Raw genomic sequence first — 17,891 nt, 5'->3', positions numbered from 1 at the left:
CTTTTCAAAGAATTCTATAAGGTTTGTGAGGCAAGACTTACCCTTACAGAAGCCATGTTGATTCTCCCTCAGCAAGGCCTGTTCGTCTATGTGTTTTGAGATCCTATCTTTGATGAGGCATTCCACCATCTTACCCGGTATGGATGTTAGGCTGACTGGCCTATAGTTTCCCGGGTTCCCCCCTCTTTCCCTTTTTAAAGATAGGCGTGACATTTGTTATCCTCCAATCTTCTGGCACCGTGGCCGTTTTGAGGGACAAGTTGCATATCTTAGTCAAGAGATCTGCAACTTCATTCTTCAATTCCTTAATAATCCTTGGGTGGATGCCATCAGGGCCCGGTGACTTATTGATCTTTAATTTATCAATGAGGTCTGAAACATCTTCTCTTTTAACCTCTATCTGACTTAATTCCTCGGTTAGGAGGGGCCGTTCGGGCAGCGGTATTTGCTCGAGGTCTTCTGCCATGAAGACAGATGCAAAGAACTCATTTAATTTTTCTGCCATCTCTAAGTCTCCTTTTATCTCCCCTTTCCGTCCCTCACCATCCAGAGGGCCAACCGCTTCTCTGGCGGGTTTCCTGCTTCTAACATATTTGAAGAAGCTTTTATTATTCCCCTTAATGTTGCCGGCCATGCGTTCCTCATAGTCTCGCTTGGCCTCCCATATCACCTTCTTACATTTCTTTTGCCACAATTTATGTGCCTTTTTATTCTCCTCATTAGGGCATGACTTCCATTTATGGAAGGAAGCTTCCTTGCCCTTCACAGCCTCTCTAACTTGGCTCGTTAGCCATGCGGGCACCCACCTGGATTTAGTGGAACCCTTCTTTCTTTGCAGTATACACCTCTGCTGGGCCTCTATTACTGTTGTTTTAAGCAGTCTCCATGCACTCTGGAGAGATTGGACTCTTTTTACCCTCCCTTTCAACCTCCTTCTAACCAGCCTCCTCATTTGAGGGAAGTCCACCCGTCAGAAGTCAAGGGTTTTTGTTAGAGATTTGCCTGGTATTCTTCCCCCAACGTGCACGTCAAAACGGATCAAAGCATGATCACTGTTCCCCAATGGCTCAGTAACGTTTACATCTCTAACCAGGTCCTGTGTACCGCACAATATTAAATCCAGAGTCACCTGCCATCTGGTGGGCTCCGTGACTAGCTGCTCTAAGGCATCCTTAAGGGATAGGGCAATGGTGACCTCCACAATCATGCCACCACTACAAAAGAGGGCTTTTTAAAAAACTTACTGGGGGCAGTACCAGACCTCCAAAAAACAAAAGTGGGTTGGAATAGCAGTACGAGGGCAGAGCTGTTTTGAGGTGGGGAGGCGCAGAGGTTCTGTGGTCCCCCTGAAGCCTCTGTAGTTCTGTCACCCTGCCCCTGCAACAACTTACAGCAGTTCCTACTACCAAGAAAAGTTTGGGAACCATGGGATTAGGCAATTTGTTTTTGTCTATAAAGGTATGGAGGACTGTGTGCCAGATGTATTTTTTAAATCAAACCAAAGCCATATTGTAGATAATTGCTTTGTATTTTACTCCCAACTCCTCTGAATGTCTCCAAGAAGACTGGGCTTCTGGACTACATACATCGTCTGCTAGTTAAGTGACTGTATATTAAAAACTGTCATAGAAAGAAAAGCAATTTCAAAAGGTCCCTAAATTAATGAGAATCTGGTTGTATGTTGGTTGCTTTTTTTCCTACACATCTGGGCCCTAGTTCAGGCTGCCATTCTTAATCATATTTTAATTTTCAAATAAATTGCTTTCATTATCCTTTCATTTACAATACCATGTGTGCATTACTGCTCATTAATGTTTGTCATCTACTATTCTGAGACTAGGGTTTTAAATAACCATAGTTGCAACACAGTAATTAAAGATGATCCATGTTGGTTTTACAGAAATTATTCAAAAATGTTTAAAAACACTAGACCCAAAGTGCAGCTAGAATGAATTGAAATATGTAGACACTTCTTTACATACGCACTTTAGAAAGTGTTTTCATTTGTTTTTGAAAAGGAAGATTTCTTAATAGTTTCTTCCTAATCCAAAGACCCCCATTATTCTACATCCTCCCATTAAGCAGTATTATTTCATTCTAATTGACAGACCTGCTGGTTCTCGGTTCTTGGTATATCTTCATGGCACTGATTTGTATATTAGTCCAAACTCATTAATCCAAATAGTCTGGAAAGCAATTGAAAACATTTAGGTAATTAGATGTTTGGTTAAGCAAGGATGATGTTTGTGTGAGTTTGTCTTGACATAGTACTACATATGAACATACAGGGAATTTATATAATCAGAACTAAAATGGACATTTGGCTACTATGAGGCTTGTTGTGTGTATGTACTGTATAAAATAAAACATCTCGCATCCCACATGAATTTTCTCACAAAATACTATGAAAATAATTTGATTGGTCCCCCCAAACTGCCTGATGTCTAGATGAATGTGTTTAATAGACTTGGGGCGCAATCCTAACCCACTTTCCAGCGCTGACATAAGGGCAATGCAACTCCGAGGTAAAGGAACAAACATTGCCTAACCTTGAGGTGGCTTCTGTGATTGCTCCCCAACTGCAGGATGCAGTACATGCCCCACTGGCACAGCTATGCCAGTACTGGAAAGTGGGTTAGGATTGCGCTCTAATTCAGAAAACCATCTTCCCATTCACAGGAGGTTGACATAAAGTAGGAGAAACAGAAGAAATAAGTATACAAAATTTTACAGATTGAACAGGTCGTGTTGTTGCAATGAGTGCTGTAATGGGAGCCTAGGGCTGCAATGCTAAACGCACTCTCAGCCCAATCCCATCCAAGTTCTACCGCACAGATGCAAGCAGCATCAGTGTGGCTTGAGCTGCATCCTCAAGGATGGGAATTTTGCATGCTGGAGGTCTCTGTGAGGTAAGGGGACATTCATCCCCTTGCCCCAGCAAAGTCCCAGCAGCCTCAGTGGGGCAATCTGGACCTGCACCTGCTAAATCACTGGTACAAGCCCACGTTGCCTCATGTTAGCAGATAGGACCCAGGGAGGCATGCACTTTTCTGCTGCAAATCTTGCCCCCTCCCAGGCCCAATCTCCCCTTCCTTCTCCTGTTGCTGCCCTCCCCTGCCCCATTACAGCCTCCCCTCCCTTCCTCTGTCCTTGTGCTGCATGATGTGGAACTTACCGTGTCTGGTGTGTGTTGCTGCCTGTGCTGGTGCTGACGAGATGGCACAGGCCTTCCTGCCATTGCTACTAACTGGTGTGCCGTCGCAATGTACTTTACAGCGTGTCTGCCACAGACTGCGCCGGATGAGTGTTTGTTCTGCCAGTGCAGGAGGATAGGATTGGGCTCTTACTAGAGAGTAAGCCCCTTGAAGACCGTGGAACTTCTAGTAAACACACATAGGATTTTGCTATAAGGCAGCAGTTCTCAAATTCGCAGAGAGTTTGAGTTCCACTGCAAGTTCTTGTGGGGGAGGGGGAGGCAGCGACGTGATAGCCAGAATCATGTCACTGTTGAGGGGTGCAGGGGCTTGCCTGGACTCACCACAGCCTGCAGCAGCCTTCTGGGGTTGTGGGGAACCCTGCAACAGCCACTGCAGGGCTCCCCAACATGCAGAGACAGCGAAAATAACGATCACAACCCAAATGATTAGTGATTGCAAACCAGAAGTAGGTCGCTATTGTTGTCTGGCGATTGCGTCACTGCCTGCCCCCATCCCTTAAGGGGGAAAAGGCCAGGGCTCTCTGGCTGGGGCGTTGTGATGCCCCAGTTTGAGAACCACTGCTGTAAAGGCTCAACCTCAAGATTCTTCAGTGTATCCCCATGTATGCTGGTGCAACAACAGCCCTGCCTATGTAAGATGCCTGCTTGCTGATGGATGTCAGTGCAATGTCAGAAAAATGCCAAACCAATGTAGCTCGGATGTCACTTGGATGCCAGCACAGCTCCATCAGCAGAGGGGCCAAAACAGGGAGGAGATTGGGGTGTGATGTGGGAGGACACAGGAGGGATCTGGGAGAGTTAAGGAGGAACTGACATATACCATATCTGACCTAACCCCTCTTCATAGAATGGGCATGCCTCCAACATAAAGAAAGCTGTGCCAATGACAGCTGGCATAGTCAGGACTAAATGCATAAGTAGAGGTGTGTGAAAATGGTAAATGCAAAATAATGTGATGTAAAGCAGAATTTGCACCAAAAAATGAAATAAAACAATTTTTACTAATAAAATGAACTAAGCCCAATTTTACTCCCCTCAGCACTGCCTCATGGTCCTGTTTCTTTTCAAACAAGTTGCAGAGACCTCTCCAGGGCCTCTGAAGTCTAGAAAGAGCCAGCAAGGCATCATGGACTCATTCATCTTATTGGTGCAGTACCGGTTTCCACCACTAGGTGGCTTCCGCTTGTATTTTTTCAGAAGGCACCATTCCTCTCCCAGGGGCTTATTTTCATAGCCCAGTTTGAGCCATTCTGAGTTCTTGCGGGGGTAGGGCGGTGGCAGTGGGGGCGGGAGGAAGGCAGCGCCATGATCCCCAGGATCGTGCTGCTCAAGGGGGCTGCAGGGGCTTGGGTTCACTTACCCGAGCCTCTTGCAGCCTCCCGGGGGTGTGGGGAGCCCTGCGCTACCTTCTGCAGGGCTTCCCGCAGCTTCAAAAGTAAAAGTAGTGTGATAGCGGTTTTGCGGAAGTGGAGTGTGATCGCTCCACTTTCACTTCTGAAGCTGTGGGGAGCCCTGCAGAAGGTCGCACAGGGCTCCCTGCGCCCCCGGGAGGCTGCAGAAGGCTCAGGTAAGTGGACCCAAGCCCCTGCAGCGCCCCTGAGCAGCGTGATGCCCAGGCTTCCTCCGCCCCTTAAGGGGAAACAGGCCAGGGCCCACAGGCTGGGGTGTCCTGACGCCCCAGTCTGAAAAGCCCTCAAGAAGGTGAGGTTGTGGGTGTTGTAAGCAAGCACACAAGCTGTGGTTGTATGATGAAAAGTTGCTCCTTCCGCTTTGTGCTAAAAGAATTATGGACTGACCAGGTAAAATTGCCTATTGATGCATGCTGGGGATTCCCTCCTGTAAATATTGGACTATGCCTGTTTTGTCCCTGCCTGGATGTTCTAGATTTGTATGATTTTTATTTATTTATTCTGTTTTGCATACCCCCTTGTATTGAAGCTGCTGTGTAATTGGCATTTTCTTCCATGCCCTCCCTCTTTCAGCTTCCACAGGAGCTTTGGAACGCCTGTGGGCTGCATCTGCTTTCACTATATCATCTGCCTGGAGCATGTATACTCTATCTGAGCGCTTTAACAGCAAGTAAAATTGATAACTTGGATTAAAAACACATAACACTGCTTTTGGCCTTTTTCAATTTATTTATTTAGCAAAAAACTATTTTCTAACACCTCTTCCATAAGAAACAACGGAGAAGGGAAAAACAGCAGAAAATTGTACTTACTATCATACTAAAGCCCCTGCCTGGAAGACTGTCTCACAGATGGGAATTATATATATATACATATTATATGTCTCTTCTCATCTGAGAGACATGTGTATATAGTTTCGTTCCCCACAGCATATATAGCAGATCTTTTGTTAACACTTGCTTTCTCAGAATTCTTGTAGCAGGTATTCTGCCCCATGAGGACTCTACAGACAGGCACCTAGCTATTACCTCTACTTCACCACCCCAACAGGGGAAGCAAGCACCATGCATCCTACATAGGTAAGCAAAGGGAGGGAAGGAAGCCCACGTTGCAATGTTTGATGCCTCATCTCTCTCTCTCTCTCTCTCTGATGCCATAGTATGTGGCGGGCAGTGGCAAGGGATGGAGGCAGTAAACTGACAGCCATGCTGGCAGATGATAGCAAAGGATAGGGTGTGTGTGTGTGGATGTGACTAGTTGGGCCAGCTGCTGCAGTTTGAGCCTTGTGTCACATGCCAGCCCAATGATTGACCTATGCAGTGCTTCCTCTGATAGGTCCATTTGCTACAGCTTTCCAGCCAGGTGTGCCCATTTGCAGTGATGCAAGGTGTTAAATGCCAGTCAGCGTGCTCTTTGCCTGCCTCCTACTGTGATTGGGTGGTTAGTAAGCAGCTAATACGGGTTCTAGACCTGCTTACTTCTCTTCTTTTGCTCCTACCATGGGTGTTTCTGACCAGTTGTGCAAAAGGTAAGTGCTTTTCTGGTGAGAACAAGTCCCTTGATGGGGTTCAAACCTGTTTCACCTGGGTCCCAGTCTGTGTCTTTGTGCAGCAAGCTACTGGCACCTTGTTTTACCTGAGTGCTGTTGAAGCTCCCCTTGTGACTCTTCCCAGGCTGTTCCTTGGCAAAAAGGTTCATTACAGCTGGCAAATGCCTCCATGAGAATTCAAGCCCTTACCATGGAGGGGCTTGTGTGTTTATTTCACATGACTGCCCTCTTCTAAGGGACTTTCTTTGTTTCTGTGCTCTGCTTAAAATGTATTCTTTGGATGGTTGAGAGAACTTGAGGCCTGAGTGCAGGGGTCCTCATCAGGTCCTTACTTTTGCCCCTTTGTCACTGATGCTACTGTGACCTCTATGGGGTAAGAGGTGGGCTGTGGCATCATGTTGTGTATACGTGTGTGCATGTGTGTAGTGCTCACTGGCTGCCAGTGCTGGAGATGATTGGATGCAGGTTCACAGTTTGGGGGGGGGGGGCAAGTTCTAGAAGCATTCTTCTTCTAGAGCTTGTGATGTTTATATAGTTCTCAAACTGCACATTAATTAATGGAAAATTTAAAAAAGTTTGCAAGATGGCATGGGTGTCAGGGATTCAGAGAAAAAAAAATTTAAAAATCCCACTGAGTTATAGCATTGTAATGGAAGATCAGAAGATCATCAGGTGGATGATGTGTTGACAGTGGTTCCATGTTTTGACAACTGTTTGACAGCTCTGGGAAGGGCAGGGCTGGCTCCACAGCTGTAATCAATCAAGGCCAATGGAGACCTGGATGGACATCTGAGCTTCATTTGACCTTGATGGGACTTTGATTGAGCTAATGAGGTAACTCACAGCTGAGCTGCATTTGGACTTAACAAGGGGCTGCAGGATAAAAGACAACTTCAGAAGGAGTAAAGAGCTGACCAGATGGTACTGCTGACCCAGAGGGAACCTGACCAAGAGCTACCTGACCCAGACCTACAGGAGAAGGGGACTGTCAGGACTCTGCTGGAGGACACAGAAGAGAGGACTTCCAGGACCCTGCTGGAGAGGACACGGGGGGCGGGGCTCTGCTGCAGAAGACTGAACTGGAAGACTGGACTGTGCTTTGGAGACTGGCTTGGACTTGGATTGGAGGCTTCAAACCTTTACCCACTGAGTTAAGTGGAGTTTTGGGGAGGGAAAGCCTCTGGACACGAGGACTTGCAGGGAGTGTATGAATTTGTAGCAATAAATTCTTGTTAATTGCTCAACTTTTATGTTATGTTCATTTCTTTGCACATAACTTTTATGTTATGTTATGTTCATTTCTTTGCACACCACAGCTGCTGTTCTTGGAAAAGGAGGGTGTTAATTAGCCAAAAAGTGGGCATTAGAAGGGAGTTGGAATATTTGGACGGGAGAAATTGGCGTAGTCGGCAGGATAAGGAAAATTGGGATAGGACAAGCATTAAACTCATGCTCAGGTTACCTCAAGTGAGCATTAAGGTCATAGTCAAGTTAGTTCAATCCTACAGTTATTTTTATAGTTTAAGTGTTAGCCTATTATTTGAAGGAGATGCATTGTGGGGATTCAAGGAGCACCTCCAGTTTGCCACCCCCTAAAACAGTGGTTCCCAACCTTTAGGAGCCTGTAGACCACTCAGCCAAAAATTGGAATTGTTGGGGACCAGAAACAATCCCCTCTTCCCCACACACAAGAAGTACAATTAAATTTGGTAGTCTGTGGGGGAGCACTTGGCGGGTCACTGGAAGTGCCAGCTGTGGGTAGTCCATTCTCCTCCCTCTCTGGTGGTCTGAGGGGGAGCGCTTGTTTGATAAGACACTGGAAGTGATCAAAGGCAATCTTTTTTTCCCCCTTAGACCTGGTGGACCACTTCTCAGGGTCTTGCAGACCACTTGTGGTCTGTGGACCACAGGTTGGAAACTACTGCCCTAAAATATGGAACAGAGTTTGTGATGGAACGTGTAAGATGAGGAAAGGCTGTGTGTGATGGGCTGCCACATTGGGAAGCTGCAGTCTGCTCCCTCAGTCAGCTAGTACAGGAGAAAATATCTGAGAAAGGTAGCCTGCCTCTGAGTCATCTGCCTCCTGGACAATACACTGCTCCCTACTGTCCTGCAGATGGTGTTGTACCTATTTTCCAACAAGCATGTGGGAACTTACAGGGGAATTGCCTCGCAAGAAGGTGCTTAACTCTGCCATTATCCTCTCCTACAAATGTACTCTAGCTGTTTTTCCCCCCTAGCTGAACTCTGAAACCAGAAGTAAACCTGAGGGGGAAATGGCCTGGAGGACCCTTTCCAGGAATAATTAGTGAGCATGAGAGAATCTCTGTTTCCCAGCTGCCTGTCGCCCCCTGTAAGTGCTCCCACATTCACCTTACCTCAGCAAATACAAGTTGTGGTAGATGTGTGTGTTAAGATAACATCTGGTTCCACCTTGCTTTCCTTGATGATACACTCTGTGCATTTTAAGCTGCAGGTAGCTGTGTGTGCATGCATAATGGAATTCTCTTAAGAATTAATATGCAAATATATTCATGCAAAAAGTTCATATTTTCTGGAACTAGTTTGGGTACCAAAAGACTGCTTAATTATTTTTCCACAAATGCTTGATGCGTCTCATGTGTTGTGGGGAACAATACAGAAACTTACCACAGGCACATTGTTTTTACCACATCAGATCCAACTGAGATCACTAAGAATTTCTTGTGCATTTTCGTTTGGAATGTTCATTTTCTCTTACTGAGCTGCACAAATTTCTTTCCTGGGAAGAAGCTACACAATCAGGGAAGAAATTAGTCCATTAGTATTTTATGTTTAAGTTAGAAATAAGTCCCCCAGCCTCTTCCCCATCCCAGTGTAGTTTCTGTCTCTTCAAATATTTGTCCATTTATGTTCCTGTTGGAGTCACAATCCTCTCCCCCAAGGAGACAAATCTACATTGGTGGGCTGGTAGAAGGACATAGGGTCCTATAGAGGTTCTTCTTCCAGTCTCTTTATTGGGGTAACAAACAGTCCAGTGGTATCTGAACTGCCCATGCTGTGATGCAGCGGCACTGAAATGGCCACTGCTGAATTCAGCGTGGGCAGCGAGGTTACTGGAGGTGTCCCTGAGGTTACGTTTGTCCCTTTGCCCCAGGGAAAGCCCCAGCAGCCACTATGGGGCTGCTCGGTCCCACACAAGGAAAATTGCTGGTGCAGACATATGCAGCCCTGTGGATAGGGCCTGGAAGGGGGGATACAATCTGGTGGCAGCTTCTGCCACTGTCCCCACCTCCTCCCCTTCCAGGCCTGTTCTGCCTACCCCCTGCTCCCCGCCCCGCCCCGCCCCACCCTCCCCTTCCCCATTTTACTCCAGAAGGCCTCCATGCTTTTCATAAGAGCCCTCCTGGATCAAGCCAAAGGCCCATCTAGTCCAGCTTCCTGTATCTCACAGTGGCCCACTAGATGCCTCAGGGAGCACACAAAGCAACAAGAGACCTGCATCCTGGTGCCCTCCCTTGCATCTGGCATTCTGAGGTAGCCCACTTCTAAAAACAGGGGGTTGCACATACACAACATGGTGTGTAACCTGTGATGAACTTTTCCTCCAGAAATTTGTCTAGTCCCCTTTTAAAGGCATCTAGACCAGATGCCATAATGCTCAGCCGGATGCTTGGCAGTGAACTTACCACCACTGGCACTCTGTACCTTTCCAACCAGTGCGATGGCCCTGTGCCCACCCACACTGGCCTTTGTGCCAGCGCCTGCCTCTCCTTAGCTACACCTGCCAAGCACCTACCTCTCCTTGGCTACTGTGAAGTGCTTTCCAGTAGTTTTGTGGCTGCCGTTGTCAGGGCAGTGTGCCAGAGACCAGCACTGCAGCCCTGGTGGTTTGGGCTGCCCACCTCTTTGGGACTATATTGCAGCTGCATTGGTGGTCCAGCACTGGTGCTGGAAAGTTGGATAGGATTTGGGTTATTATGCTTGCCATTCCATTTTTTAAATATATGTCCTGGTGTGAGCATAAGATGGGTGAATGAAACTGCTATTCCCTCAGTTGTCTCATTTCTTCTGTATCTCTCATAGAGTTTAGTTTTAAAGATACAGTACATATTTTTCAGATTAAAGAGTGATTTTTGACTATATCAAATTTTCTCCTTATATGCTGACTTTGGAACGTAATCCTTCCATAAGTTGCGAACTGACTATATTAAACAAAAGTAATGCACAAGAAATATTGATTATTTATTTCCCTGAGGAGAATGGTGGAAGCTACTGCATTTACACTTGGTCTCATAATTAAGGTTTGCATTTTTAATTAAATGTATCCACATTGTAAAGCAGTTTTTTAAATGAAGTATCAAGGGAGGAAGCAAGAAATTTCCTGTGCCCAACCTGGACTGTGAAAGAAGAAAAATTAGCCTGCGGTCCTGTACACCCTTTCCTGGGAGTAAGTCCCACTGAACACATTGGGACTTACTTCTGATTAGATAGGCATGAGTATGCTTTTAGAGACTATATTGCTAACAGCCCCACTGCAAACATCTCTTGTGTGAGGAGAGATGTTACACATAAAATAACAATGGCCATTTAGCCTGCACTTCTTTTATTACAACTAGAGCAGTGTTTCTCAAACTGTGGGTCGGGACCCACTAGGTAGGTTGCGAGCCCATTTCAGGTGGGTCCTCATTCATTTCAGTATTTTATTTTTACTATATTAGACTTGATGCTACCATAGTATGTGACTGTGTTTTGGCTGTACTTTGAACAGTTTACTATGTGTGTGCTTTTAACAATGATAGTCAATGGGACACTCCTGGGTAAGTGTGGGTAGGATTGCAGCCTAGGATAGTTAAAAATTTTCCTGCTTGATTTTGACGTCACTTCCTGTCACTTTCCTGCTTGATGTCACTTCCAGTCATGACATCACTTCTGGTGGGCCCTGACAGATTCTCATTCTAAAAAGTGGGTCCCAGAACTAATTGTGTGAGAACCACTGAACTAGAGCACAACATGTACCAAGATCCAATGCTCAAGATTGCCAATGCTCAGATTGCCAATGTCACATGTAATGCAGGAAATTAGCAGTGTCAATAAAATTGTCAAGTATTCACCAAGGATGGTAGAAGACCCTTCTTTATGCAAATGACTATATTTTTCCCTTTTTGCTTTTGAGGTATTGCCATGAGCAGAGCAGAGAATTCCTCTTTTGGGGAGCTGTAGCTCCTGACTCCCCAGATAAAGACCGAACTAAAAGGCTTCTCTTCTTCCTTCCACATAATGTGCCATTTTCATTTTGTGCTGCTTATAACCCTCAGTGTCACAGCTTTCTATTCTTGTCTGAATAGTCAATGAAACATTAGGAAGCTGATAAGAGAAGCCTGGCCTGTTACTTGGCAACGGCTGTTGAGTAGAACTGAGTGCTGTTGATTGAGGAGATTAGCTGCCATAGATAAACCTCCTTCTTTTTGCTGCCCTGCTGCTGCTTATCTTTCCACCCTTACTAGGTAGTTCCAAATATGACTGCTGCTGGGAAGAATTAGCTTCACTGCAGACCAACTTTGCATGACGTGTTTAGAGTAGTACCTTAAAAATCTTTGCATCTATTAAATTGAGTGCATTCTTCTTTCCTGGTTTCAAAGTCAACCTTTCTGTTTGGGGAAGGTTGTTCATCCAGAACATAATAAAAAGACATTTATGATAAGAACAGCCCTACTGGATCAGGCCATAGGCCCATCTAGTCCAGCTTCCTGTATCTCACAGTGGCCCACCAAATGCCCCAGGGAGCACACCACATAGCAGGAGACCTGCATCCTGGTGCCCTCCCTTGCATCTGGCATTCTGAGGTAGCCCACTTCTAAAAACAGGAGGTTGCACATACACATCATGGCTTGTAACCCATAATGGACTTACCCAGAATATAACCCTCCTGCAACAGTAAGCCTTGAACCTAAAACCTTTCACTTCAGGGTAGTCCTGTTTTTGCTACTGACATCTCTTTAGACTAATGGGAGAAATCAGAGAAGGGATTGTGGGAAGGAAGTCAAATCATTTGGCATTGCTTTTTACTGGTGCACCACATGAAAGAATGATAAATGAATACACACCATTAAGTTGCTGTAATGTTCAAAACATTCTTAATAAAATAACATGATAATCTTATGTAATGAATCTGGGATAAAATGATAGTGTAGGTTAAATGAAAAATATGTATTCTCAATTTGTAATCTCTATACTTGTAATACTATACTCAAACAAAATATGTCCATTGCATTTCTCAAATTGTACTGAAACACCTTGCATAAAGGAAAAATGCTAAGATGCTTACAAGTTTAATAGTCTCCAAACCAGAATCACAAGTAGAATCTAATGGAGCTTCTAATGATAGACTGGCTTGCAATGAAAAAGGATAAACAATTGGTATATAAATGATTACAATGTTCAAGAATTACTTGCTCCAATATTAAGAGGAATTAGTTTTAAAGGATAGAAAGTAATGGGGATCTCTGAATATAATGTGTACGTATTTGCTTTCTTATCAATCACGTCCCATAATTTTTCAGCCTTGTTCTTTTAGTCAATGCTTCATGATAATCAAGACATGCTTCTCAGTAGCTGGTGATCCACATAGCCCACAGCAATACGCTTCTTTAAAAACCCAGTATTGCTGTGGCTAAATTTTGAAGATGCAGTGACTAGTAAATGCACTCATTGGTGCTATTGGATTACAGTGAAATGCAACCCCTAAGGCTTTGTATTGCTGATCATAGATGAAATAAAATAAAAACACTAAAGTTTAATGTGTGAGGATTGCTCCCCCAATAAACCAGTGCTCTCTGTGACCTCCAGGTTGCTTAGCAAATCCTCTACCAGCAAAAATGGGAAGTGTAAATGACTCTGAAGAAGTTTTTCAGCATTTGTGTGTGCATGCTTGTGTTTTAATGACAGAAAGGGTGCAATCCTAACCCCTTACGTCAGTGCTTTCCAGCACTGACATAAGGATAATGCAGCTCTGAGGTAAGGGAACAAACATTCCCTTACTTTGAGGAGGCCTCCATGAGTGACACCCCACTGCAGGATGCAGCACATGTCCCATTGGCACCGCTATGGCAGTGCTGGAAAGCACTGGCATAAGGGGTTAGGATTGCACCCAAAGAGTCCTTTTCAGACCTCCAGTATGTTTTTACTGCACACATAAGGAGGGGTGGGGAGTAGTCCTTATCTAGCTGAATTCATTTGAAGGTCTTCTACAGCCTACCCCACACAGAGTATATGCAACTGTTATATGTGTTCACATCAGACAAATGCAGGGACAGTGTGCATGATCCTGCTTTTCCCTGTGCATTCACTGAAAGAGCTTGAACATAAGATTATTATTATTTTGATATAGGTCATGGAAATGGGCAGTCTGACAGTATTAGCTGCTACAGATAGATTTTGCTGGACTAGTCTCAGAGAGTGATGTTGGCATCCTTCAGTCTCGGAAGACTATGGTGTCATGCTGTGAATGGTGGTTCTGGAACAGAGTGTCCTCTCCAGTACGCGAAGCCTGGGTAAAGTAGGTATGGAGGATAGGCTGTTTCCCATGCAGCAAATCCCCCCTCTCCACGTCGCTGAAATGGTCCAATGGAAAGGCAGAGGCCAATATGGTTGGTTCCAGCGGCGTCGCAGGAGCTGCCAGAACGTGACTGTGTTCAGCCATGAACTGTCTCAGGGACTCCGGCTCCGGATTTTGCCTTGAGGTTGACTCCTGAAGCCTTTTCCATAACTGGATGTAGCCACAAGGCAGTAGAGGTTTGGGATCAGAGTTTTCCTTCTCTCAGATGAGCTGCCTTCCCAGGCTGACGAGTCCCATCTACCTGGTGGCTGTTTAGTCGCCTCTTACGACAAGTACAGCCAAACTGAGGGCCTATTCTTATTCCCAGCCCCCAGGGGATAGTCTCAGAGAGTAAAACGAACAAAATAGATCTAGGATCCCATCTTATACTTACTGTGTGTCCACGGTGAGGATCCTCCATTGGTCCTCATGGCTGTAAAGTAGATGGTACTAGTTGCAAAAGCTGTTCCATCAGCATGCTACACAGCATGCTGCTAGAAACACTGATGGGAAGGTATCATACCAATTGCCAATGAAGTTAAGTCAGCAGGAGGGGTGGGAGGGGTGGCAGGAGGGAAAGGTGACAGGGACAGGCCAAGTGGGGTGGGGAAGGATGAGGAGGTGATGGGGTGGGTGCATCGGGCCCAGGGTGTGGGATCAGTGGCACTGGTGCTGCCAATATCCTAATCCCCTTTCTGGACCTGATCCTGTGGTACAGGTGCATGTGAACTTGCAGCAGCTATTCAGCTGTTGCAGGTCTGAGTAGACTCACCTGCACCACAGAGACTATTGTTCCCTTACCCAGAAGTAGCCTCTGGTATAGGATGCAGCAGATGCCATTTTGGGATTACTGCATAAACAGCGGGGTAGTGGTAAGGTCTGGGCTGTCAGTGTTTTATCAGATCAACTTATGTGTTTAAGTTTGTGCTCAGGAAGAATAACATTTTTGTAACACTTACTTGCTATTGTATGACTCATTTATTTTAAAGAGAGAAATATGAAACCTAACCTAAAATATATGGCTACATGGCAAAATATCTGATTAAACAGCCACGCAACATGCAGAAACATTGTTTATTTTTGGTAAAAATCTTTAGTGTGTATTCATCTTTGCTTGAAATATGAGTCAAAAATGGTACTAGAAAGCAGGTATTTTGTTGTTTTTTTTTTGTTTTAAATAGATTCAAGTTAGGATATAGGTTAATAGTCCAGTTTATGATGTGAAAAAAATTACACGGTTATATGCCACTAAAGCATTGTTCAGATTTTGAGAGCAGCTGTTTTTCTCTGCCTTCTTTCATTTAGTTGAAACCCCATAGAAATAAATAGGTACATGTACATTAATTCTTAATGTTATGTTCTACTAGTCCAATTGCAGTGGCCTTTTTGATTATAAATGCAATATCTGCAGTAATTACTGAATTAAAACAAGCAATATGAAGAATAGCATGCTAATTAAACTTGTTGCATTTGAATGGTTTTCTTTGAATCACTGTGTACAGTAAAGAACAATAAACGCACCCATATTTTTTGTTTTTGAAGCCTAAGGCTGCAGATGGTCAGAGGGTATTATAAGCACCTAGGTTCTAAATTAGTCTTTTGTATGGAAGAGAGATAGGTAATTTGAATGTTTGAACTCCCCCTCCTCTGCCTATCTTCTTCCCACACAGGAAGCTTGTCTTGAAATGAACAATTCTCTAACTAAAGACTAATTAGGACCTAAATTAATTAGAAGGTTTGATATGAAAAGAGTTTGATGAGAAGAGCCTGTCATTTTAGACGAATGGAATGGAGCTAAATAAATTAGGTTCCATTAATATCTCATTGTTGTGTGAGCAGCTCTCTTTTATTGCATTCATTAGAGGGTACTACATTAAACCAGTCTTTGCTGTCTATTATCGATTCAATTTACCACTACATAGCTCCTGTATTAAAAGGAGGGAAAAATGACCTCACTGTCTCTGCAAACGACAATTCATGTTTTCTGTGCCCTCTGCTTTTCTTTAGTAGTATTCATTTGCTATTCATTGCAAGAAAGGAAGCTTTATACCAAAAAGTAAAGGAGTTTGTAAGGGGAAAGTGACCAATAAGTAGAGACAGTCTAAAACTGTATTTGCGAAATAACACCACTATAACACAAAATTGGGCTTATAAAATGACAAAACATGATATCCTGCTCAATTAATGAAATAACACTGCCATGTAACTAAAGAGACTGCAGAGCATCTGTGGATCATCCCGAGTGCTTCTGACTGTGTTTCTAAGCCCCTAACTCCACATGCAACTCTGTTGCTTTCACTGGCTGTAGAGTCTTCTGAACATTCTCAGAAGCTGCTAAGGAAAATGCATGGAGCCCTATGGAAAGTGAAACTGAGCCGCAGTGCGTATTTACTCATGAGTAGGCAACCATGCACTGGCCCATTGGAAAGGGCAGGTCGAGGGGAATGCAATGCCCCCAGAATGGCCCCAATTTGATGAACACAGGCCCCAGAACACTTGAGAAGGAAGTCCCTTCCTCCAAGCTGATAAATGTATTGAATCCTATGGAAAGCGAAACTGAGCTGCACGTTCGTGTTTACTCATGAGTAAGCAAATGTTTAATGGTTCCTTGCTATGTTGATTTGTTATTTTTCCCCTTGCACATTGAAACCAGTTTGTTTCCATAGCAATTCAATACTATGTTCAATTCTGTTGGTTCAAGTTGTTATCTTCTCAATGTTTTAATTTGGCAGTGTTTTCATTTGTTTGTGTTTGGCAGCGTTAGGTTCATTGTAGTTGTTCATACAAGTAGCATGGAAATCTTAAATGGCTCCTGTAAGTTTAACTCAGGTAGTTGACTATGTAGTTGTGCTTTATGGGGGTGTATGTGTGGGTGAGCGAGAGATGTATTTTATGCCTATTTTGTTCTTGTGGCAGTCAGCAGACATAGCTACAGTAATAAAACACGTATATACCACCTATATGACAGCAATTACACTTGATAAAATGCTTTAAAATTGATTAAAATATTTGGATAAAAACACATAATGCTATAACACCACTTTCAGCCCTTTTTGTTTTTAAAATAACACCACCATCCACGAAAAAATAAAACCATTTAAAACTGCCTGTACCAATAAGATGTTCAACATCTCCTTTCAGGTGCGTACATCTAATATAACTATTATGCAGCAGGACACATTTGATTGCATCTCCCATAGAAACTGATGGAATGTAAATTAGCCTTAACCAACAAGCTTACTTACGATTGCCAGCCCAATCCAGTGTAAAACCCCCGGCACTGATGCAGTGGCGCCGGCACAGTTTCCTCTGTGTCCCACAGAGGAATTTAGCAGATGAAACGTCTTCTTGGGATAAGGGGACATTCATCCCGTTGTCCAGGGGAAAGCCCCTGCTGCTGGTGTGGGACAACTCGGAACCTCATCTCATTGATTGTGTTGGTGGTTCAGTTCTGAGAAGGCGATAGGATGCAGCATGCACAGGCACTGCCAATTCCACCCCCTGCTGGACCCGATCTGCCCACCCTCACCCCGTCGTCACCTTCCTTGCCCTGTTAAACCCTTTCCCTACTCTTCTCCGCTGTCCCCCCGCTTCTGTCCTGCTTGTTGCTGGACCTATTTGCTCTGGTGGGTATCCTCTGCTATGTCAGTGCATGGGGTAGGCTTTGGCTTTCCTGCCAGTGTGCTTGAAGGATGTGCTGTTGCAATGTGCTTTTTGACGCTGAAGGAGGATCGAATTGTGCCATAATGTTTTTTGGATACAACACATTTCATTGTGGAGTAGATATTTCATTGAATTATATGATTTATTATTTTATTCTTATTTTCCAGTTTTTCTGTTCCCTCTTTTTCCCCTTTCTAGATGGAGTGTTTGGAAGGTGTCAGCAGGTGCCAGTGATAGACGTATACAAATACGAAGTTTCACCACCTACCCTGCAACGCTTGAGAATTGTCTTAGAGAAGCTGTTGCACAGAGGTACTGAACAGAATTGTGTTGATCCATAACATATGAATGTGTTAAGTCACTGTTATAGAGGGATGCAGTTTTTCCAGAGCTTGAGGCTGAAAATGTTTTTTTCAGAGATATATTTGACTAGAAAACGTACTCTGGGTTACAGTTTTGAAAAATGCGCATAAAAAT

The 17,891-nt window shown here is 44.3% G+C and overlaps 1 protein-coding gene across 1 annotated transcript in view; it reads left to right on the top strand.

Annotated features, from left to right (window-relative positions):
* The window catches only part of PTPRN2 (protein tyrosine phosphatase receptor type N2), a 636,554-nt gene that overhangs the window by 53,716 nt on the left and 564,947 nt on the right, over positions 1 to 17,891 (top strand). Inside the window, exon 3 of the mRNA XM_066627523.1 lies at positions 17,613 to 17,726. Coding sequence (XP_066483620.1) covers positions 17,613 to 17,726 — 114 coding nt within the window. The remainder of the gene's footprint in view (positions 1 to 17,612; positions 17,727 to 17,891) is intronic.

This window comes from Tiliqua scincoides, chromosome 5, assembly GCF_035046505.1.
Source record: "Tiliqua scincoides isolate rTilSci1 chromosome 5, rTilSci1.hap2, whole genome shotgun sequence".
Classification (NCBI taxonomy): domain Eukaryota; kingdom Metazoa; phylum Chordata; class Lepidosauria; order Squamata; family Scincidae; genus Tiliqua; species Tiliqua scincoides.
This window is presented reverse-complemented; position numbering and strand designations above follow the sequence as displayed.